This window comes from Macaca fascicularis, chromosome 8 (genome assembly GCF_037993035.2).
Source record: "Macaca fascicularis isolate 582-1 chromosome 8, T2T-MFA8v1.1".
NCBI lineage: Eukaryota > Metazoa > Chordata > Mammalia > Primates > Cercopithecidae > Macaca > Macaca fascicularis.
In genome coordinates, this window is record NC_088382.1 from 77397585 (window position 1) to 77423276 (window position 25692).

General features: G+C 39.8%; 1 protein-coding gene across 2 annotated transcripts in view; it reads right to left on the reverse strand.

Annotated features, from left to right (window-relative positions):
- Positions 1 to 6638: 6638 nt before the first annotated feature.
- The window catches only part of CPA6 (carboxypeptidase A6), a 310258-nt gene continuing 291204 nt past the window's right edge, over positions 6639 to 25692 (reverse strand). For both annotated transcript variants that reach the window (XM_073998937.1, XM_005563488.4), the window contains 3 exons: positions 18462 to 18664; positions 12485 to 12569; positions 6639 to 7158 (listed from right to left, as the gene is read on the reverse strand). In XM_073998937.1, the coding sequence (XP_073855038.1) occupies positions 6971 to 7158; positions 12485 to 12569; positions 18462 to 18664 (476 nt within the window). In that variant the 3' untranslated portion in view covers positions 6639 to 6970. The remainder of the gene's footprint in view (positions 7159 to 12484; positions 12570 to 18461; positions 18665 to 25692) is intronic.

The window sequence follows — 25692 nt, forward strand, 5'->3', positions numbered from 1 at the left end:
CTAAATTGTAAGGTTAATAATACTCGGTGTATATGCTATAACATCCTAAGTTGTAATTGGATGTGCTTGCCTTGCCTAGCCTGGGCTAGTAAAACAAGGATGGATGCCCTGGACAGAGACTCCTGTTGGGCATCCACTGGGGAAAGAGGAAATAGTCCTAGAAGTCATAACTGTAGAAACAGAGTCAGAGGGTGGAAAATGAGGACTTAATTAGGGTCTGCCTTAAAAGATCTTCAAGCTGCCTTATTTTCACATGCATTATTCAGACGTCTTAGCAGTTCCTGGTGCAATGTGTTTTGTGAAATATGTTAGGCATTCCGTGTAGCTGTTTCCAGGTTTATTATGCAATATTCTGATTCTGATTCATGAAAATATTGCATTACAATCGCTCATGTAATTACTGTGCTTAATCTACAGCATACTTTAATTAACACTGCACAGAATTCTGATTTAATCAATTAGATTTGATCTAGTGCAACTTAGCTGTAAATACTTTTTATGATGCAGCTGCCCAAAATAATTATTGAGACCTAGGGTAATATACAACTCTAAAACTAACACATTTCCTATGTTGAGAATAGCGCATCATAATTTGAACTATAATTTTATTATTTACAAAAGTAAACTATAAAGAATAGATCATTCCATTTCAACTAATAGCCTATTTAAAAAATCTCATTGGGAGTGTTAGAACTTAAAAAATATGTTTTATTTTTTAAAGATTAAACTCAAACAAGAGTCACTGCTTTTTGGCTGTGTAAATAGTCTTTTTTGTTTGTTTGTTTGTTTTTTTGTTTTTTTGAGACAGAGGCTCACTCTGTCACCCAGGCTGGAGTACACTGCCGTGATCTCGGCTCACTGCAGGCTCCACCTCCTGCGTTCACGCCATTCTTCTGCCTCAGCCTCCCGAGTAGCTGGGACTACAGGCGCCTACCACGCCTGGCTAATTTTTTGTATTTTTAGTAGAGACGGGGTTTCACCGTGTTAGCCAGAATGGTCTTGTCTCCTGACCTTGTGATCCGCCCGCCTTGGCCTCCCAAAGTGCTGGGATTACAGGCTTGAGCCACCGTGCACGGTCAATAGTCTCATTAACATCAGTATCTCATGATGTTTCTCAATGTTATAGGTTAAATTTTATCTCCCCCTTCCCCGCAAAGAGATATGTTGAAGTTTTAACTTCCAGTACCTCAGAATGTAGGGTCATTGCAGATATAGTCAGGATGAGGTCATACTGGAATAAGGTGGGACCCTGATCCAATATGACTGTTGTCTTTCTAAGATGAATGTGACAGCAGAAACACACAAAGAGAAGGACATAGAAGTTCAAGGCAGAGCTTAGTGTTTTGTACCTGCAAGCCAAGGAATGCTAAGGACTGCTGGTAACCAACTAGAAGCTAGGAAGAGGCAAGGGAGGGGTTCTCCTACAGGTTTCACAGCAAACATGGCCCCACTGACATCTTGATTTTGGACTTCTAGGCTCCAGAACTGTGAGAGACAAAATGTGCATTTGGTTTGGTTTGGTCTGATTTGGTTTTAGAGACAGGGTCTCACTCTGTCACCCAGGCTGGAATACAGTGTTGTAATCATAGCTTACTGCAGCCTTGAATTCCTGGTGTCAAGCAATCGTTCCACTTCAGCCTTGTGAGTAGCTGGGACTACAGGTGCATGCCACCACATCTGGCTAATTTTTTCATTTTTAGCTTTTATAGAGACAGGGTCTCACTATGTTGCCCAGGCTGGTCTCAAACTCCTGGCTTCATGCAATCCTCCTGCCTCAGCCCCTCAAAGTGCTGGAATTATAGGTGTGAGCCACCAAGCTTGGCCAAATTTGTGTTGTTTTAAGCAATCCAATTTGTGGTCCTTGGTTACAGCGGCCCTAAGAAACTAAAATACTTGCTAAAACTGAAGAAGCTGAAAATTTAAACTCAATATAACCAGAATTTATGAAATTACTTTTTTATAATAGTGAGGAAAAAAGTATCTTGCTGAACTATTTTTAAAAGTGCATATGCCGTTTTTAGTTGAAGTAAACCTTTTTATTCTTAAGTATTGACATAAATATAACACTTTTGTTCCTCAGACACAGCAACTAGCAGAATGCCTTAAACATAAATCATTCCACAGTATATTTTGTGGCTTCATTTAAAAAGATTAAAAATGAAAATAGCCCATAAATACTAAAATACTCTCTTATAGAATATGAGCCATAAAATACATACGGAACTACTGAAACGTGAGAGTAATCATTGAAAAGAATTTGCATGAGGTTCATCAAGGCAAAATTTCATCTTGAATGTATATATGAATAATAAAGAAACTATATGCCCTGCAGTTTGTGGATTATTCAGATTTTATATTTTCTGTTGCCTTATTTTGGCTTTGAAAAAAATACTCTTAGCACTAATACTACGTGATGTGCAGGGCCAAATAAAAGAACATGCATTTTAGTTTTTGGCATTAACTTGCTAACAGACCTTATTACATAGATTTGGTAAGGATGAAAATTAAAAATATAATGAAAACCAAATTTGGGGCTGGGTGTAGTGACTCATGCCTGTAATCCCAGCACTTTGGGAGGCCAAGGTGGGTGGATCACTTGAGGCCAGGAGTTTGAGACCAGCCTGGCTGATATGGCAAAACCCTGTCTCTACTAAAAAAAAACCCACAAAAATTAGCCAGGCGTGGTGACGCATGCCTGTAGTCACAGCTATTTGGGAGGCTGAGGCAGGAGAATACCTTGAACCCGGGAGGCGGAGGTTGCAGTGAGCCAAGATCGTGCCACTGCACTCCAGCCTGGGCGACAGAGCAAGATTCTGTCTCAAAAAAAAAAAAAAAAAAAAAAAAAAAAAAAAAAAAATTTGGTGGTATCATTTGTAAATTCTTTGATTTTTGTTTCCCCTGAATACCCGAGTTGACTATTGTTTTGTTATCACAAGAGTGTGTCACAAGAGTGATGACATTTGCTGGAAAGACATTAGTGGATACCTGCAAAGGATCTGGAAGCAAGCAGCTCTCAGAGCAGGCACTACGGCAGCACGCTCCCAACCAGAGGGGAAAGTCTCCTGGCATCAAGTGTCCTGGAAGGCCACCAGGCACTAGCTGAATTGCTGTGCATCTTGTCAGGTCCATTGAGGAGCAGCACCTTTCCATTCTTCAAGGTCTTCACAAGCCTCCAGCCCTCAGGATTGTTCTGGACATTTTGGTTTTTGCCTATTATACCTGGTAGAAATAGCTAATATAATACAACCCCCCACCCCAGATCATTTGAGATGGAAGGATGAATTCCACAGATGGCATGAACTGAAGTTTAAATTCCCAGGTGTAGTACTCCTTAGCAGGACCAAGCCTCAAAACTGCCTGAGATCCATTCCTACAGATATATAACTAGGACTACAAAATAAAAAGATAACTAAGATTGATAAAACATAGACAAACTATGATATACTGACTACAATATTCTAGTTTCCGTGCTAAGCACTCTGCATATAATATCACTTGATATTTCTTTTCAATTTAATTTTGATATATTTTATAAACATCAGAACAATTGAGTGGTGAGTAGTTGGGAGTTGGTTTTTAAAAATTATTTTCCTTTAAAAGGAATATACTCTTTGGTATGTATATATCAATATTACAAAATAAAAACAATATTACAAAAAAGTTAAATAATATGGTAAGGCTAATACTTAAAACAAGTATTTTGTTTCATCTCGTCTTACTAATTACAATTATTTACTCCTTACTTATTCCCTCTCATTGCCTGGTATTTTAAATCTTTTTAGTTATTTCTTCTAGTATTTTCTTTCTTATTTCTAAATAACATACATATATAGATACTTCCTGATTTTTCAGTCTTTTTGTCCATTGACTTCCTTTTTTTTTTTGTCTATTGACTTCCTTCTATGGAAGATGAGGATTTACCCTCCTATACCTCCTCTTCCTGCATTCTTGCATACATTTCAGTTCCTCCTATCCTTCTGATATATTTATATCATAATTTTTGGTTAAATTAATATCTAGGGCTAATATTATTTTGATTATATAAGTATTATTTATAGCTAAGTCACAGAGTACATCATGATTCTATTTCTTCTCTTGTATAACCCATTGTTTCCACTAGTTAATAAATACATTTTTTTTATTTGCTTGGTTTTGTGTGCTTTTATTACTCATTCATACCATGGTTCTCTAATGTAAGTAAAAATGGCCTTTGAACATGTTTAAATGTTCTATCTGTTGCATATTTATCTTGAGAAATTTCATCTGAAGTCTTCAGTTCTCCTCCTGCTACCCCAAGTTAGTTGTTCTGTAAGTTTGACATATAGCTACTACCTGTAGATCCGTTCACCGCGATCTTCAGATGTTTTTATTGGTTTCCCTGTGTTCCTAAATCCTTTGTCTTTCTCTTGCTATACTCCCTCTTTTTGGTAGATCACATTCTCCAGGGTTTTCCTGAGAAAGGTAAGTAACTTAGGGCCTCACTTCTATGAAAATGTTGAGATTCTACCCTTACAATTCAATGACAATTTTTCTAAGTTTAGATTTTTTTTTTTGTCTAATTTTTCCTCAAAAACTCTGAAGGCATTTCTCCATTGCCTTTCAGCTATAATGGTGCTGTTGAGCAGCTGCACGCTACTCTAGTCCTCATTATGTTGTCTGTGTCCCCCACCCCCCAACACCCTAGAAGTTTTTAGGCTCATCTCTTTATCCTGGTGTTCATGATATGCTCTGGTCAGGCAAATCCTCTGAGAGGATTTGTATTTGCTTGTACCAAATGCTTGGGGGGTATTGCCAGTCTGGGATTAAACTGAATTAAATTCTTGGCTAGAGGTTTATCAGACCATTTAGATAGTCTGATTTTGGACCACAAACTTGTGTGAGGCTGCCTCATGGTTCCAAATTCTCAGTGGCAATTTCTCTCTTCTCCACTCTTGCCAAAATTTGAAATGGTCAATTTTTCTTGTGGCCCATTAGAAGTACTATGGAGGCTTATTTCTAATTTACCCTTACACTGGAGGTATCATTCTTTGGAATCCCAGAATTCTGGTAGAAGGAGAATTTATTAGACTTCCCAACTTGCGGTAGCCCTGGGCTTGGCTCTCTGGCTCCGTTCCTCAAAATGCCCACACTCAGCTGGTTTGACAAACACTCTCAGGATAACAGTGGTGCACTTGCCTTTCTAGATTTCTTCACTCGATAGCTGGCTGGCGTGGATTTTCTTTTTTGTCTGATAACTTTAAGATGATTTTTAAAAAATTACATATATTTTTTCTTCCTTTTTTTTGAGACAGGGTCTCACTCTGTTGCCCAGGCTGGAGTGCAGTGGTGCAATCATAGCTCACTGCAGCCTCAGCCTTTCCAGGCTCAAGTGATCCTCCCGCCTTAGCCTCCCAGGTAGCTGGGACTGCAGGCATGTGCATGCCTGACTGATTTTTATTTTTTTTTCTTCTATATCATGTAGTGATGGGGTTTCACCATGTTGCCCAGGCTGATCTTGAATTCCTGGGCTCAAGTGATCTTCCTACCTTGGCCTCCCAAAGTGTTGGGATCATAGGTATGAGCCACTGTGCCTGGCCTAAAATATGATATTTTGTCTAGAAGTTTTAGTTATTTCCAGCAGTCCAGATACCTACCTTGTCATTGCCCTAGAAATGGAAGTCTATGATTTTAAATATATTTCTAAGCCTCAATGTCCTCATTTGAAAAATGAGGGCCGGGCGTGGTGGCTCAAGCCTGTAATCCCAGCACTTTGGGAGGCCGAGACGGGTGGATCACAAGGTCAGGAGATCGAGACCATCCTGGCTAACATGGGGAAACCCCGTCTCTACTGAAAAATACAAAAAACTAGCCGGGCGAGGTGGTGGGCGCCTGTAGTCCCAGCTACTTGGGAGGCTGAGGCAGGAGAATGGCATAAACCCGGGAGGCGGAGCTTGCAGTGAGCTGAGATCCGGCCACTGCACTCCAGCCTGGGCGGCAGAGCGGGACTCTGTCTCAAAAAAAAAAAAAAAAAAAAAAAAGAAAAAAAGAAAAATGAGGATAGTTTATACCTCATAGTATTGTACTATTGTGGGGAATAAGTGAGATGATTAGTGTAAAGCTCTTAATTCTGTGCCTGCACTTTAATTAATGTTTACTTATTTTTTTTTAAATGGCATTCTCAGAGTCTAAACATACATTGCTCTGTCTTGCTATATTTTTATTCATATATGGTGCACCTAATACCAAGGAAATGAAGAAGTGAATAATCTAAGGTTCTAATAAATTTTATGTTATATATATATGAGATGGAGTATTGCTCTGTTGTGCGATCTCAGCTCACTGCAGCCTCCGCCTCCTGGGTTCAAGCGATTCTCCTGCCTCAGTTTCCCAAGTAGCTGGGACTACAGGCGTGCGCCACCATGTCCAGCTAATTTTTGTATTTTTAGTAGAGACGGGGTTTCACCATGTTAGCCAGTATGGTCTTGATCTCTTGACCTCATCATCCGCCCGCCTCAGCCCAAATTCCTGGGATTACAGGCGTGAGCCACCGCTCCCGGCCTATGTTTATTATATTAAGAAACATAGTTGGCTTTTTCCATTTCATAATTTTCCATTTCCAATGCAAACCAAGTAATTAAACATCATTACTAGCCTAGATCTTAATTGAGAACATGAAATTTATTGAAGGGAAATCCTCAATTAATTTGTACATTTCTTGAGAAATGGGAAATTTGAAAATATTCCCTCCCACCATAATCAAATAAGACTCTACAGGGATAGAAAATGGATACTTTTTCTTATAATAAAGCAGGCTATGCCCTATTTTTTACTGTTTTCTATTGCCACAAAGTCAAATTGTGTGGGGTCTTTTTAAAGTCCATAGATATGTTCGCTCTAAGCAGCTGCCCTTCTCTTTGAAAACAGTTTCTATCCAGGCCCAAGTAGGCCTTGCTCAGAATCCTATGGCAGTTGACCTGAGCCTTGGGCTGTCTCAGGGACATTTCTTTAGCAGGTGCATTGTGATATTTTTCACAGCCAGCATAGTTTCTGTACAGGTGGGTTTGATGAGCATCTCTGGGAGTAAAAATCCAAAATGCCCAGTGTCACGTAGTTCGAAAGCAAATGCATAAGGTATTCCATTTTTGTAGGCCCAATCCATTGAGCTACCAGAGCTCACATCTAAAAGTTAAAACAAAAAAAAGATCAGCCTCACTAAAGAGTTGGTATAATTTTGTAAATGTATATACTGTATAGTATCTGCTTATTAAGCTTTACTAAATCCTTCCAATTAAATACTGTTTCAATAAGAATGATTTAACAGGAGCTCCTTGGCATCTGGTGCATGGAACTTATAAATCATCCCTTCAACCATCTTTAAGGATCCAGTCTACGTGTGAATGCCTTACCAGCATGAAGACCTCAAAATTTCTCAACCTCAATTCCAAAAACATTTATGTTCATCCCCACTTTATTCACCTACAAACAACCTATACTGGGAACTCTTTTTGTTTTTAGTTATCACTCAGTTCTTCTCTACTTCAATGTCTAGAATACTGAAATTGTGTTCCCAGAAACGTTTTTTTAAATTTTTTTTATTTTTTGAGATGGAGTCTCACTCTGTCACCCAGGCTGGAGTGCAGTGTCACGATCTTGGCTCACCGCAACCTCTGCCTCCTGGGTTCCAGTGATTCTCCTGCCTCAGCCTCCCAAGTGTCTGGGATTACAGGGACTCACCACCATGCCCAGCTGATTTTTGTATTTGTAGTAGAGACAGGGTTTTACCATGTTGGCTATGTTGGTCTTGAACTCCTGGGCTCAATTGATCCTCCCGCCTTGGCCTCCCAAAGTGCTGGGATTACAGGTGTGAGCCACTGCTCCTGGCCCCAGAAAACCTCCTATTTCTTCCACCTCCCTGTGTTTCCACTCCGGCCTAACCTATTCTGTGCCTTTACTTAGATTGGTAGTTTCCAGATTCCTCCCTGTTTTCTTGTAGTTTCATTTGATTCTCTAGTTGGCCATGGTCATTTATTTCACTGAATTTCTCTCCAGACCCTCAACATGCCTGATTCCTGTCCTTTTTCTGCCTTTGTTTGGCTCATCCTCAATCCCTGGCCCAGTTTCTCTGCTTCCGCTAGGTGAGGGAGCTAGAGAAAGTCTTTGCTGAGCAGAGATCCTATGAAGTCACACTACCTCGTTACTGAAGTCTCTTTCTGCCCCCATGCTGCTCTAGGTTCCTTTTCTAGTTGGCTTACTGAAACTTTCCCATTCTCTTCTCATCTTCACTCTACACTGTCCCACTACTCTAGATCAGGGGTCCAAACCCCCAGGCCACAGACCGGTACTGGTGTGCTCTATAAGTTCCATGCATTGGTACCGGTCCGTGGCCTGTTAGAACTTGGGCTGCACAGTAGGAGGTGAGTGGTGGGTGAGCCAGTGAAGCTTCACCTGTATTTACAGCCACTCACTATCACTTGCATTACCGCCTGAGCTCTGCCTCTTATCAGATCAGTGGCAGCATTAGATTCTCATAAGAGCATGAGCCCTATCCTGAACTGCACATGTGAGGGATCTAGGTTGTGCGCTCCTTTTAAGAATCGTATGCCTGATGATCTGTCACCGTCTCCCATCACCCCTAGATGGGACTGTCTAGTTGCAGGAAAACAAGCTCAGGGCTCCCAATGATTCTACATTATGGTGAATTATATAATTATTTCATTATATATTACAATGTAATAATAATGGAAATAAAGTACACAACAAATGTAATGCACTTGAATCATCCCAAAACCATCCCTCCCCCACCCCACCGCTGTCTGTGGAATAACTGTCTTCCATGAAACCAGTCCCTGGTGCCAAAAAGGTTGGGGACTGCAGCTGTAGATGATTGCCCCATTGCCTCCTCTACTGACATTAGAGCCCTCTGACTTTCCCCCTTTGAGCTCAGAGGAAGAAATGCTCCCTGTCTTTCACATGTGTCACCCCTTGATACTGTTGGTTATTGAAGTCTCTGGTAGTAAAACGCCCTTTTCCATGACTTTGTGCTATTAATTATGCATCTGCATTGGTCCAAGTACTCAAGGACCCCTTTCCTACAGCACTTCCTTCACATTACCCTACCATATGCCCTTGGTTACCCTCTTCTTTTTCCTCTTTCTTTTGCTTTAGAACCCGAGGGAGAACCTATATATACTGTGTCTACATCCTCAACCACTTTCATTCTGGCTATTGCCTCTACCCGTGTATTAAACTTCCTTTTTGAAGATTACCAATGACCGCAGGTCTAGCCTCTTTTTCTGTTTTTTTGTTTTCCCCTCAGATCCCACTTTCAGTGTCTCCACAGCCTTTAACACAGCTGACAAGCCCTCTGGCTACTCTCTCCTTCTGGCTCCTGTGACCTTACACTCTTTAGCTTTTCAGCACAGAGTTGAAAGCAGGGAACTAGACGTACCCTGCAGCCTGGGCTGTATCTGATCCCACCACATAGTGGGTAACTTCTCTGTGCCTCAGTCTCCCTTTTTGAAAAAGAGACTGATGATAATACAGTACCTGCATAGCATAGGGTTGTTGGGAAAATTAAATAAAGTAATAAATCACTTGAAAGTACTCAAGATATATTAACTGTTATTATTTTGCCTCTTTATACCCCCAAGTGCATATGTAGTTTTTAGTCTAACAGGCTTTTAATAATAATTCATTAAATGATAAATGTTTCATGGAAAAACCTTTGTATACATTTTTCCTGAAATTGATATAATCCAGCTTGAGATAATCCTACTATTATTATCATTAAATTTTCAAAGCATGGTCATTTACTCAAAAAATATTGCTTTTATGCTATTTTTCCTAGGACAAGTTAGAGATGGAATTATTATTATTATTGTTATTTTTTCTTGAGCCAGAGTCTCCCTCTGTCACCCAGGCTGGAGTGCAGTGGTGCGATCTTGACACACTGCAACCTCTGTCCTCCTGGTTCAGGCGATTTTCCTGTCTCAGTCAACTAAGTAGCTGGGATTACAGGCGCCCCTCACCATACCAAGCTAATTTTTTGTAGTTTTAGTAGAGACAGGGTTTCACCATGTTGGCCAGGCTGGTCTTGAAGTCCTGCTCAGGTGATCCACCCACCTCGACCTTCCAAAGTGCTGGGATTATAGGCGTGAGCCACCGTGCCAGGCCAGAGATGGAATTATTATATAAAGATGACAATTAAAATGACTGTTTCTCAGATTCCCTTTGCTTCAGTTAAGGACAGAAAATAGGCTGTGGCTTCAGTGTCCCTCTGGTTAGGGTACATTGGAACTACAAATAGTAGTCATAGTAGCCAAGTCAGAGACAACATGTGCCAACAGTTACATCATGGTGATGTGACAGCCTCATTTCTTTTTTTTTTTTTGAAACGGAGTCTCGCTCTGTCACCCAGGCTGGAGCACAATGGCACCATCTTGGCTCACTGCAATCTCTGCTCCTGGGGTTCAAGAGATTCTCCCGCCTCAGCCTCCCAATTAGCTGTGATTACAGGTGCTCCCTACCTCTGCTTCCCTGGTTCAAGCGATTCTCCCGCCTCAGCCAACTGAGTAGCTGGGATTACAGGCATATGCCTCCATGCCTGGCTAATTTTTGTCTTTTTAGTAGAGAAGGGGTTTTGCCATGTTGGCCAGGCTAGTCTCGAACTCCTGACCTCAGATGATGCAACTGCTTTGGCCTCCCAAAGTGCTAGGATTACAGGCATGAGCCACAGAACCCGGCCGACTACCTCATTCCTGTGGTAATAGATTGTTCTCAGTAAATGTAATACTCTGACTGTGCCTCTATACAAAGTTGAAAAGGTAAACAGTAAGATCTAAAAAAATTAATGTTTAAAAATTGTTTATATATATTATGTTGGCATTCATTGGTAATATGATTTTTAAAATACAGTTTTTTTTCCCTTTCAAGGTGGCCACTGAAAACCAGTTCTAAAAAGGTCAACATGAGACCAATGATCATGGACTTTGAAAAAATAAATAAAACTATTGATACTCCTGACATTCTCATTATTAGAATAAACTTATTTGTCAATGTTAATTGACAAACCGAGTGTTTACTCTGAAGGCTGAAGAAAGTGAGTGGTAAAATATTAGGAATACAATGATAGGTAGATTAAAGAAGTCAAGGAGAATTTTGCTACTTAGAAGCATAATCAGATGTCACTACCTACACATATACATACAACATGTGTGTGTTTACCTTCATTTGCACACACATTCATATATACATGATTTCTTACTAGATTTTCCAAGTCATATAGTGAATACATTTTAGAGTTTAAAAGGCCCTGAATCCAATTCTTGTTACAGTTGTGGAAACTGAGGCCCAGGATTAATAAATACCTTGGCCTGGTTGACAGACCTGGCAGAATTAGGACTAGAATGCATATATTATGATTCTTTGTCTAAGTTCTTGCCATATACCCACTTGGAAGGACGTGCCATCCCTAAATAAGCCAGATCGGTATATTAATTGTTGAAAACATTGGAGATTGTAGCTACAGAAAGGGTAAGCCGACTTGTTTCTTCCTACACGCAGCAAACAGTGAAGATTCCTCTAGGAGGGGTATTCTCACTATGAGAAGGGTGAGAAAATAGCCCTTTATCACCACAGACTTGGAATTCAAGGCTGCAGCGGGCCTAAATATACTCAACAAAGTAACCCCTATCTTCCATTGGTTTTACATACCCCCTATTTATTTCCTATTTCCCTAGAAAATTTACTGCCCTTAGCCAGATTTTTTTTGTCCTGTTATCTATTCTCAAATTTATCATTCCTTGTCCAAAAAGTATAAAATCATCTTGCTTTGGCCACCTCTTTGGACTTCACTCTGTTGTGAAGATCCTGTACACACAGAATTAATAAAATTTGTATACTTTTCTCTTGTTTAACCTGCGTGGTGTCAATTTGGTTTCTAGATCCAGCTGCAGGGCCTACTTGGAGTGAAAGATGGGAGGTGACGGGGGATTGGAAGTGATCTCTGGCTCCACTATACATTTTTCTCCATGTAAAAAAAGAAATACTTTAAAATCACCTTTTAAGGGATAATTCAATGGAAGGTGCTACATAAGAAACAGCATTTCATAACAAGAACAGTAGCAGAAAGGAGTAAAAGGGAAGCAGTTGTAGGGCTGAAACATTTACTTCATTATCTTCCCATGGCCCACTTCCACCCTTGTAGTAGTTAGAATTGCTTAAGGAGCCCATTTTGGTATGTTCTACTGTCATAAGATCTCAACTGAGCTTGCAGTCATTACTGCACGCTTAGCATATTCTCTGCTTTGAATTTGTTTAAATGGGTAGAGTGATTTCTGTCAAGCTGTGTAAAACTAATCAGATATAAACTCCTATTTTCCTCAGCTAATTTGATAGTCAAAAATTTTACTTTAGGGAGAACACACTTTCTCCCTTCTAAAAGGAAATCATACAGGATATTGGTTCAAGAGAGAGGATTCTAACACAATGTACGCAGGAAACTTACACAATGTTGTGGAGGCTGGTCCATATCTGTATCGTACCCCATATACTGACTGAAGTGCATTCACAGCTTTATAGGCTGCAGATTCCTACGAGGGAAAATGGAGAAATTTTATACATTGTTGCATTGAAACTTTTTACATACACTGCTATGTTGTTTGAGCCTTATCGGTCATCAACAGATGGCTTCATTGGTTAAGATCTATATTCATTAATAATATTATATTACTCTTATGTCACACACTACATTTTGCGACATGTTTTAGAACACATTTCATTGATCTCACAACAAACCAGTGATCAATAATATTTCTATTTTATAGTTGAGAGAAGGAAGGCTCAGCAAGGTTAAATGGGTATGCAGAGTGGTTGAGCTAAGCACTCACATTTTCTGAGGCTGACTTAGTGTTCTATTCTCTTCACTTTGGTTCAAGGACACCTATTTTTTCTTTCTTTCTTTTTTTTTTTTTTTGAGACGGAGTCTCGCTCTATCGCTCACACTGGAGTGCAGTGGCGCAATTTCAGCTCACTGAAACCTCTGCCTCCCGGGTTCAAGTGATTTTCCTGCCTCAGCCTCCTGAGTCGCTGGGACTACAGGCATGTGCCACCATGCCTGGCTAATTTTTTGTATTCTTAGTATAGGTGGAGTTTCACCATGCTAGCCAGGATGGTCTAGATCTCCTGGCCTTGTGATCGGCCCATCTTGGCCTCCCAAAGTGCTGGTATTACAGACGTGAGCCACTGCACCCGGCCAGGGACACCTATTTCTATAAGTTACAAAATACTTGGCAGGGCAGGGACCATGTCAGTCTCAGTCATAGCTCACAATCAGTACTTAGCAATATGCCTGTATACAACAGATGCTTGATCAATATTTCTTATATGAATGTTGAATAAGCATAAATCTGAAAGAGTATTAAGATAAGTATACTTTTCACTGGGTATGTACAAGGTATTTAGAACACATCTGAATCAATTAAGAAACCCTTTAATTCAGTAAGAATGACTTCTCTTATGCTATGTGCTTATCCTCACTGGGAATGGAAACAATTTCAGAATGCTCATGACTTATAAGGTTACATATGCCTCCCACAGAGGTTAGACAAGTACTGCTAAGAGGCAGAAAGTCTAAGGTGAACTTTTCCTACCAATGGAAAAAATTAGGAAAAATATTCAACACAATCGAAATACTAAAAGATGCATATTCTAACATGAACTAGAATGATACTCACTATCCTTTAAATATGGTATAAAAACACTGGTTTCAACAAGGAGTTAGAGAAGTATTATATGACAAGTGAGAGGAAAAGAAGAATGCTGAAACCAGAATACAACTCTCCCATTTCAACTTGCTTATGAATAATTTAACACTTAAATTGGAGCACTCCGGACAACATGGTGGTGTGTACTGGACTGAGTTTCAGTTTGCTGTCCTCATTCAGCTCAGAAATGCATGAGGCAGTATTTGCAGCAAATGTCACCATTTGTGGATATTCAGGGACCAGGCTCCAGAAGCTGGCAGACTATTTACTATTGATCTCACTGATGACGACATTCTTCTCATGGGAGCCAACAGAAAAGGAATATAAACACCATAATTAAATACCTTTATGGAGATTGTTCTAAGATTTTAACATCTTCTCCAATGGTCTCAGCAACATTCCATGGCAAGGACAGATATTTCTACATTTAGAAGATTATTGCACTCTGCTAGTGAGAGAACTTTGCTTCTCATTATTTAGGCTGACTAAACCCAAGGCAAACAAATCTAAAAAAAAAAAAAAAATCACTTTGCCTATTTACACAAAGGAGAGGCACAGTTTTAGCCTTTTGAGCTCACTGCACCTCTGCCACTTGGGTACTGGTGCATGTTGACTAGGGTTTAGATGTGATCTCTCCACAAAAACAAAACTCCATCATTTTTTCAAAGAATTATTTTACAGGGGGCCACAGCTAGACACCTAATTGAAAGGACTTACTGAAGTGATTCCTCTTTTCTCTACTCTATCCTGTTTCCAATTGTCAAAAAGTACCTAGACATCAGTTATTGGTCCTCAGCTAAGTAAATGGTGTGTGTGTGTGTGTGTGTGTGTGTGTATGTGTGTACGTGTGTGTGTATATATATATATATTTTTTTTTTAGACAGAGTTTTGCTCTTGTCGCCCAGGCTGGAGTAAAATGGCGTGATCTTGGCTTACTGCAACCTCTGCCTACCAGGTTCAAGCGATTCTCCTGCCTCAGCTAATCCTGTAGCTGGGATTACAGGTACCCGTGACCACGCCTGGCTAATTTTTGTATTTTTAGTAGAGATGCGGTTTCACCATGTTGGCCAGGCTGGTCTCAAACTCCTGACTTCAGGTGATCTGCCTGCCTTGGCCTCCCAAAATGGTGTACATTTTTATTTAAATATTTCCATATTTAAAGCAACTTAATGACTTAAAAAACATTGCCAGAAATACTGAATCTTACATATTGATGGAATATTTTTAAACAATTTTAATCAAATTTAATGGTTTCTGCTTAACATTCAGGGACTGTCTAGTTCCTGAGAATTATAATCATGATTTTAGTGACTAAGTTTACGATTAACTCTCTCCAGGATTTCTCAACAATGGCATTGTTGACATCTTAGACTGAATAATTCTTTGCTGTGGGTTCTGTCCTGTGCACTGTAGGGTGTTTAGCAGCATCCTTGGCCTATACCTGCTAGATGCCAGTAGCATCCCCCAACCCTGTTGTGCCAATGAAACATGTCTCTAGACATTGCCAGATGTCCACGGGGAGGCAAATTCATCCTTTTCTTTTTTTTTTCCTTTCTTTGAGACAGGGTCTCACTCTATCACCCAGGCCGGAGTGCAGTAGCACAACCTTAGCTTACTGTAACCTCTGCCTCCTGGACTCAAGCAATCCTCTCACCTCTGCCTCCTGAGTTGCTGGGACTACAGGTATGCACCACTATGCCTGGCTAATTTTTAAAAATATTTTGTAGAGATGAGGTCTTACTACATTAATCAGGATGTTCTTGAACTCCTAGGCCCAAGTAATCCTCCAGCCTGGGCCTCCCAAAGTGCTGGGATTACAGGCACTAATGATCTATTTTATGCCACATCTTCCAATCCAAGACAAAGGAAAATAGGCTTAACTTAAAGTGGGAAGATAAACTTAAAATACGAAGAACATTCTCCTATGATAATTTTTTTTTTTTTTTTTTTTTTTAAGACGGAGTCTTACTCTGTTGCTCAGGCTAGAATGCAGTGGTGCTATCTCGGCTCACTGCAAACCTCCATCTCCCAGGTTCAAGTGATTATCCTGCCTCAGCCTCCCAAGTAGCTGGGACTACAGGTGTCTGCCACCAGGCCCGGCTAATTTTTATATTTTTTATTTTAGAGATGGGGTTTCACCATGTTGCCCAGGCTGCTCTCAAATTCCTGGCGGCTTGGCCTCCCAAAGTGCTGGGATTACAGGTGTCAGCCACTCTGCCCGGCCCTCATACAATAATTTTTATATATTATATAGTCCACATCATCTGCTGTATGAATACAAACAGACACAGTGCCCACGTAAGAAAAGTTGAACATTTGCCTATAGGAATACTGTGATACAAATTGTTAGGATGCCAGGTCAACACAACAACAGCTATAGCAGCAGCAGCAACAAAAACAAAGTATATTTGACCCACAGAGCAGCTAAAGAATAGCAGTATAGAATATAATTATCACTTTTACAATAGTTCTAAAGAGGGAGAATTTGCTCAGAATTCTTGGAAGGCCAAGAACAAAATTCTCTTTTTGGACAGAATAAGTCTTCCCCAGGCCCTCCTAAAGTCTTAGACATCTAGATCAGAAATTCCTAAAACCCCAAGCAATTGGTGCAGGATTTGGAGTTTAAGGTGTAGGGAGAAAGGGAATGATTCTCTTCAATAAAATTTTAAATTCAAGTATAACATTTTTATAAAAAAAATAAATATTTGGTCCTTGTCCCTGGTTCTTGGCACACAGTTTCTAAAACCTCCTGGAATCTCCAGAGTGCTAAGGGTGTCTTTTGGATGGTAATGAGATGACTTGTGGCTGGAGGTCCCTAAGTAGCTTCAGGATGCAGGGTGCTGCCAGAAAGACCAAACTTCGTGATTAGAGAGTTAGAACTTTTAGCTCCATCCTTCACCCTCTGAGGAGAAGAGAGGGGCCAGAGATTGAGTAAAAACTCCAATGGCTAATGACTTAATCAATTAGACCTCCATAATGAAATCGCCATGAATACCCCTAAACAGCGGGATTTGGAGAGCATTTGGGTTAATGAGCACTTGATGTGCTGGGAGGTTGATGCACCCAGAGAAGGCACAGAAGCCCTTCCCCCGTACCTTGGCTTATGCATCTCTTCCATTTGGCGGTTCCTGAGTTGTGTGATTGATGGATTGAGAAGATAGGGTCTCACTCTGTCTCCGTGGCTGCAGGGCAGTGGCATGAACATGACTCACTGCAGCCCTGACCTCCTGAGCTCAAGTGATCCTCCTGTTCCAGCCTCCTGAGTAGCTGGGACCACAGGTATGTGCCACCACCATGCCTGGCTAATTTTTAATTTTTTTGTAGAGATGGGGGTCTCACCATGTTGTGCAGGCTGGTCTCAAATGTCTGGGCTCAAATGATACACCTGCCTGGGCCTTCCAAAGTACTGGGATTATAGGAGTGAGCCACTGTATCCAGCCAATTGTGTATCTTAAAAAAACCGGTGATAGTATGTAAAGCTCTTTCCTGAGCTCTGTGAGTCATTCTAGTGAATTATCAAATGAGAGGTGGGCTGGTAGGAACCTGCAATTCTGCAGCCAAGTCAGACAGGAATGTGGTTAACTTGGGAACCCCCTACTTGCTACTGGTGACTGAAGTGAGGGCAGTCGTGTGGGACTGAGTCCTTAAACCTGTGGAGTCTGATGCTAACTCTGGGTAGTGAGTGACCAAATGGAATTGAATTGTTGGACACCCAAGTGGTGTTGGAGAAGTGGTACTGGAAAAAGACATTACACATTTGGTGTCAAGAGGCCAAAAAAGCCCTAAAATATACATGTAGAAGAGTACACCGTTTTTGAGTTGATTGCTCGACAAATGATCACAAATTGAACACATTCATGTAACCACCACCCAGGTCAAGGAATAGAACTTTAGCAGCAACCCAATTTCCTCCCAATCACTGTACCCCCTCCTTTTTCCCAAAGGTAAGTGCCACCTGACTTCTAGCACTGTATATTAGTTTTTCTTGGTTTTTGAACTTCATAGGCTTTTAGATGCTATAGGCTCTGAAATGACTCACTTAGTGATGAATGATGCCCCATAGTGAACAGCTTGTTGGGTTTCTGATATAAGGAGAGAAAGAAACTCTGCTTTTTCGTTTTTAAGTAATCTTAAGCCTGAAAGTCTGTTCATTCTGTTAGACAAGTACTAACTTGTCAGATACATACCCAAAGACTTAGTAGCATTAAGCAAACAGCACTTATAAATTAAAACCTGCTTTTAACTAATGAGAGTCAATCTATAATTTATGAACAATCATTTACTCAATAAAGTTAATTACAGCCTTGCATACATGACCAGAGCTATGATACTAATCAAATCCACCCTGACATTTTCTGTGTAACCTGTGGTAAGAATACAAATAGGTTTGAAAGGATTGTATTTGAGAAGCAGCACTACGGTTAAAAGCAACAGCTATGGAACTAGAGTTGGGGCTGAATCCTGGCTATGAGACTTAGTAGTTGTGTGTTCTCCATCTAATTACTTAATCTCTTAGCTTCTAGCTTCTTTATCTATAAAGTGGGGATAATAAAAGCTGCCTCATATGATTGTTATGAAGAATAAATGAATCAATACATGTAAAATACTTATTAGGATAACACAAACATTTGTTTGCCATTATCATTAGTACTTAGAACCATCTTAGCTTCAGAAAAGCAGCATGAAGCCTGATGCACATGCACAGGGTCAAATACTTACCACACAGCTAAAATTGGGAATTGTTGCATATTTGTAAGAATAGGGATACAGCAACATCTGAGCATATGCATGAAAGGAGAGATAAGCCCTAATGTGCTTTCTGTGTTTTCGAAGGAAGTTAGCTACAGCCTTCACTTCTGGCTCAGATTCTGGAAAAGGGCCACAGTATGTATCGTCACAAGGGTGCATAGAAGCTCCTTCATCTGCAAGTCAGAAAAGAAAATGGGGTAAGGAAGTAGGCAGAGAAGAAACAAGAAACACAAATCAGCACTGTTAAGCTGTGATTTTGCTTTTATTTCTGCAAACATATGGTATTATTAAGCAATTCATCTAACTTCTCATTTATGGAAATCAATACAAAAGTTCCAAGGTGACTCAAGTTCCCATGCACAATAGGAGGGCCTGAATGGAAACCAGGTACTGATTTTTCAAGTTTGAACCTGCACAAACTACTCTAAAGAAATTGTTCTATCAGCTGTCACTTCTAGCTGCACCTAGCAACTTGAACAATAGTACAGCAAGTGTTCAACAAATATTTGTTGAATAAGTTAATGTCAGTTAGAAAGAAAAGGCTAGACATATGTAAAGGTATCTGATAAGATACAAATACTGATATAGCAAGAACATAAAGACAGGCCAGAAATAATTTCACCAATTTCTATTATACTTTTAGAACAGCACTATCCAAACTAGTTTTGTAAAACCAGGAGGCTTTTCTAGTTATCTTGGTTAGAGTTTAGTTATGAAACCTTCAAAACAAAATTTTAATAACTTTTCAATTAAAAGTCAAATTATATAGCGTATACTTAAGAGGTCCAAGGAAGGAAGGAAGGAAAATAAGAATCACTAGAACAATCACAAAGTATTACGGTTCTAAGAAAATTTGGAAATAATTACATTTTCCATAGTTATTTGCCATATGAGGCCACTAATGTCTCTTCCCTACCTCTAGAAAATGATAATTCTCTCCACAAACTAGTAGAAAATGTTTGGTGGTTCTGTGATGTAGTCAAATTCTACTGAACATAAAAAGACAGCCCAGTCAAATTGGGCTACATCTTGAGGACCATAAGTGTAGTTTATGCTGCAGTGAAGACAAGAGTCAAGATGGGGAACTTACAGCAATTGGGGTTTTCCTCCTTTGAATCTCATCCTGGAGATGCCTCAGAAGCAAGTGGGCTATAGGTGGAACTCAGAATGTAACATAAAAACTATAGCTGGGCAGGGTGTGGTGGCTTAGGCTTGTAATCCCAGCACTTTGGGAGGCTGAGGCGGGTGGATCACAAAGTCAGGAGACCATCCTGGCTAACACGGTGAAACCCCATCTCTACTAAAAATACAAAAAAATTAGTCGGGCATGGTGGCGGGCACCTGTAGTCCCAGCTACTCAGGAGGCTGAGGCAGGAGAATGGTGTGAACCCAGGAGGCGGACTTGCAGTGAGCGGAGCTTGCACCATTGCACTCCAGCCTGGGCTACAGAGAAGACTCCGTCTCAAAACAAAACAATACAAAAAAAAACCATAGCTGATACTCTGGAGGGAATGGAAAAAATAAAGAGAGATCTGTGGAATACAGACCCAAAGCACTGGAAAGGCAAGATCACAAACTAAACAACTAATTCTGGAGGGAGCAGAACTGATGAGCCAGAGAAAACAAGAATTTACAATAATCCTAATAAATATTCTCAAGGGCATGTAGGAGGGCACTGGAAACAAATAGGGACAAGGAGTTATAAAAAAAGGACCAATCAGATATAGTAGAAACAAACTATTTAATTCAGGGTTGAATGAATACAGTTGATGAATGAATTAATAAGACGGAGAGTGGTTTGAAACATTCCCAGAAGGCATTGGGAAGAGTAAAGAATAGGAAAAATGAGAGAAAAATGAAAGGGCATGAAAAATAAAACAAATATCAATATGTGATTAATGGGAGCCCTAGAACGAAAGGAAAAAATAAAGTTAAATATTTGAAGAACTGCTAATTAAAATTTTTCCACAATTTTTTTTTTTGTGTGGGGGGGATGGAGTCTCACTTTGTCACTCAGGCTGGCATGCAGTGGTGCAATCTCAGCTCACTGCAACCTCTGCCTCCTTGGGTTCAAGTGATTCTCTTGCCTCAGCCTCCTGGGTACCTGAGATTACAGATGCCCTGCCACCACACCTGGCTAATTTTTGTATTTTGGGGGGAGACGGGGTTCCACCATGTTGGCCAGGCTGGTCTTGAACTCCTGACCTCAAGTGATCTGCCTGCCTTGGTCTCTGAAAGTGCTGGGATTACAGGCATGAGCCACCATGCCCAGCTAAAAACGTCTCCACAATTAAGGAAAGATTGAACAGACTTATTGTGCACCAAACAAAAGAGATAGAGAGGAAAATATCAACACTTTGACAAATTATAGTGAAATTTAAGAAAAGAAAACAATTCTAGAGAGAAAAAGCAGGTCATTTAGAAAGGAACAAGAATTCCATTCACATTTGACTTTTCAACAGCAACATTAAAGTAATAAATCCAATGTATTTATTAAAAAGGAATTTTGAATCTAGGCTTCTATATCTAGAAGCCTAGAATCCAGTCAGCTGGATTCTCACTGCAATGTGAGAGTGAAATAACGATGTTCTCTAGCATCTAAAAGGCCTCAAAAGAATATACCATACACTGACATACTTTGAAAACACCCCTGAAGAAAGTATTCCAACAAAATAATGAGTAACTCCAGAGAGCCTATCTGGTATGAGAATTGCAGGTTAATAAGTAGCTTAGTAACATCTGCTATCTAAATAAGCAATATTGAAAGGGTGGAGGGGTGGGAAATATAATGATCTAGGTATCAAATCCTAGGAAACAACAAATTGATGGAAAAATAAAGAGGGGGGTGGGCAGGGAAGCCAAAAGCATGCTAGATTGTTGGTCTATTTTGAAAAGGAGATATAGATACTGATTAAATTTAGAAATTGATGGGAAAAAACAAACCTAAGTATGGGTATTAAGTTAGGAATAACCACCAGAATCAGAAAAATAGCACACAGACTTCATAACTAATGGAATTAACTTTGAACCATTTAATTGAAGGTAGTAAAGAAGGAAAAAAGAAAAAAGAAGAAACAGGGCCAGCTGCAATGGCTTATACCTTAATCCCAGCACTTTGGGAGGCCAAGGTTGGAGGACTGCTTGAGACCAGGAATTTGAGACCAGCCTGGCCAACACAGTGAGATCCCATCTCTACAAAAATTAAAAAAAGTTAGCCAGGTATGGTGGCACACACCATAGTAGTCCTAGCTACTCGAAAGGCAGAGGCAGGATCGCCTGAGCCCAGGAGTTCGAAGTTACAGTGAGTTGTGATGGTGACATTGCACTCTAGTCTGGGTGACAGAGCAATACTGTGTCTTAAAAGAAAAGAGGCTGAGTGTGGTGGCTCATGCGTGTAATCCCAGCACTTTGGGAGCCAGGGCAGGTGGATCACCTGAGGTAAGGAGCTTGAGACCTGCCTGGCCAACATGGTGAAACCCCATTTCTACTAAAAATACAAAAAAATTAGCCAGGTGTGGTGGTGCATGTCTGTAATTCCAGTTACTTGGAAGGCTGAGGCAGGAGAATCACTTGAACCCGGGAGGCAGAAGTTTAAGTGAACTGAGATCACACCATTGCACTCCAGCCTGGGTGACAAGAGCGAGACTCCATCTCAAAAAAAAAGAAAGAAAAGAAACACTGGAAAACAGAGAACAGGAATACAGGAATTAAGACGGCAGAAATAAGTCTTAAAGTAACAGTGATTATGAAGAATGCTAATAGGTGAACTACTTGATCAAATGACTGATTTTATTTATTTTTTTACCTCCAATCCTGCAGAAAATGATTTAAAAATTATTTTTAATAGAGGTGAGGTCTTGCTATGTTGCCCAGGCTAGTGTTGAATTCCTGAGCTCAAGCAATCCTTCCACCCTGGATTCCCAAAATACTGAGATTACAGGCATGAGCCATAGTGCCTGGCCTGATGTTTTCATATAGAAAAATAAAGAAGATCCATAGAAAAACATGTGGTGTAAGTAGATATACCAGATGTCTACTTTTAGTACTGGGGCAGCCTTGGTATTTGTATTAGTTTCCTAAGGCTGCCATAACACATTACTACAAAGTAAGCCACTTAAAATAACAGAAATTTATTCTCTTACAGTTCTTGAGGCTAAAAGTCTGAAATCAAGGTGTCAGCAGAGCCATCTACCTTCTGAATTCTCTACGGAAGAATCCTTCCTTGCTTCTTCCTAGCTTCTGGTGGTTCTTGGCAATCCTTGGCATTTCTTGGTTTGTGGATGCATTCCAGCCATGTATCACTTAAAGAAAGACATGCCAGGTATGGTGGCTCACGCCTGTAATCACAACACTTTGGGAGGCTGAGGTGGGTGGATCACTTGAGGTCAGGAGTTTGAGACCAGGCTGGCCAACATGGTGAAACTCTGTCTCTACTGAAAATACAAAAATTGGCTGGGCGTGGTGGCATGCACCTGTAATCTCAGTTACTCAGGAGGCTGAGGCATGAGAATTGCCTGAACCCAGGGGGTGGAGTTTGCAGTGAGCCAAGATCATGCCACTGTACTCCAGCCTGGGTGACAGAGAAAGACCCTATCTCAAAAACAAATAAATAAATAAAAAATAATATGTTCTGAGAAATACATCATTAGAAAATTTCAACAGTGAGCGAACATCATAGAATGTACTTATGCAAATGTAGATGGTGTAGCCCATTGCTCTAGGCTGTAAACCTATACAGTATATCATTCTATATCTGAATACTGTAGGCAATTATAACAAGATGATAAATATTTGTGTATCTAAACATGGAAACAGTGGAGCAAAAATTCAGTATTATAATCTTATGGGACCTCTGTCATATATACAATCACTGTTGACTAAAACATTGTCATGTGGTGCATGACTGTACTCCAGTCTCTTCTTGTATGTTCACATGGCTTTCTTCCCTGTGTTTCTCTATGTGTCCTCTCTTCTTCTTATAAGGACAACTCACTGAATTTAACTAATTACTTCCACAAATAACCTTTTTCCAAATAAGATCATATTCCAAGGTTTCAGTGGACATGAATTTGTGGGGAACACTATCCCACCACAGTTTTGAGGAATTATCCTGTTGCGGAAAAACTAGATCCTGCATAGGATACTTTCTCTGAGACACTGTTTTTCTTGCAAGAAGTAGAGGAGTCTCCAAGATACCTGGATAAAAGATCAACTTAAAAAATTCAATAGTGTAATTCTACTCTTGACAATATTACTTACAAGATTGTATAGTAGAAAATAAGGTATTATTCACAATATCTAGGAATTAAGCTATTAAATAATGCCTGACTATTAGAAAGAAAATATTAAAACTCTACTAAAAGATCTATAATTTCAGAATTGAATTAGAGAACTATACCATGTTCATGAATATGATGACTTGGTAGTGTAAAGATATTCATTCTTCCCTATTTATTTAGTTATTTTGTTCAATTCAATTTTGACAAAAATATCAGCAGCAGGATTTTGGGAGAAAAGTCAACTAAAGAACTCTGAAAGTTTTGAGGAGAGTAAATAGCTCAGAAAATCTTGGAAAAGAAGAGTAGAGAAGGGCTTATCCTATCAGGCATTAAAACATACATAGGTATAATCATAGAAACAATATGATATAAAGTCAGAAATAAACTAGTAGACCAATGGAACAGAATCACCAAGAAAATGATTGTTTAGTAAATGATGTTGAGAAACTAGCATATAATATGGAGAAACCAGAGTTGGATCCTTAGCACATAAATGTACAAAAGTAAATTCTAAATGGTTTAATAATTTAAATAGCAAAAATAAGACATGGTAAGCAGAAAAAAATATAAGGGTTTGGTTGTTGTTAGGGGCTTTCCTTAACCCTTTTCCTTCATATCATCCTTCTAGATGGACTTACAGAATGTGGGGATGGATATATAAAAGAGGTGCTCTTTAATAACTAAGTTTTTCCACAAGATTATATGCAGGGTGAACAGTGGGGAAAAAGGTCCTTATGTATGTTTGGTCATATATAATGAATGTAGAATGAATTAAGAAGTTTTTAGTATTATAATCACAATTTCACCAAAAAGAGCAAGGAAATACAAAGTAACACAAATATACATGACAACATAAGTCAGACTATGTGTAATAATGTAATAATATAAAGGGCTTATATTTTAAAATTACAAGCTGATGTTGAATTCAACTTAACAAAAATTTTTGAATACTTCTGTTCTAGACACTATGTTATATACTGGGAATCAAATATGAAGAAGCCACAGACCCTGAGTTGAGGAACATAAAGATTATGCTGGAACACATAAAGTTAACAGAAAAAATCAATATAATGTGGTAAATGCTACAATATATTTAGAAGACAGGGCAAAGAGGCAATCATCCTGTGTGAGTGTTCAGGAAAATCTTCTTAGAGGAGATAATGTCCCCTGGAAGAGACAAATCTAGAGGGATAGATATGAGTTAGAAGATAATTTCAGGTAGTAAGAACAACATCAACAACAGTGTAAAGGCAAGAGACATTTGGTAGTAAGGTTCAACATAAAACGTGAGTCAGATAATTCTGGTGGATGCGCCTAGAGTAGTAATTAGGAACTAGTTCATGGAACATCTTATATATTATGCAAAGGAGCTTGTAGTGTCCTCTAGGCAGTGAAGAACCTCTGTGGTGCCCAGAAAATACACTACTGAGACTTCTTGCTGCCATGAGCATAGTTGACTGACAGCTCCACTTGCTACCCTCTGGATCCATCACTGCATTCTCATCAAGCCCACATTTCCCCACAGTTGCTCTTTGCCAGTGACTGATCATAGTAGAGGCATTAGTGCAGGCCCGTTCTTGCCAGATGCAGGTATCCTTTACAAGGCAACTTTGGCTTGATGCATCCCTATAGGCCTGCCAAAGCCTTTCTTAGAGTTGCACGTTAGTCTGAGACTCTTCCAGCCCCATCCTTTTCTCCCCTCTCCTTTCATAGGTTTCTGACCGGCATCATGGCAAAAAAGCTGTCCTAGCCTATTCTTTTTTTTTTTTTTGAGACAGAGTCTTGCTCTGCCACCCAGGCAGGAGTGCGGTGGCACGATCTTGGCTCACTGGAACCTCCACCTCCTGTATTCAAGTGATTCTCCTGCCTCAGCCTCCCGAGTAGCTGAGATTATAGGTGCGCACCACCATGCCTGGCTAATT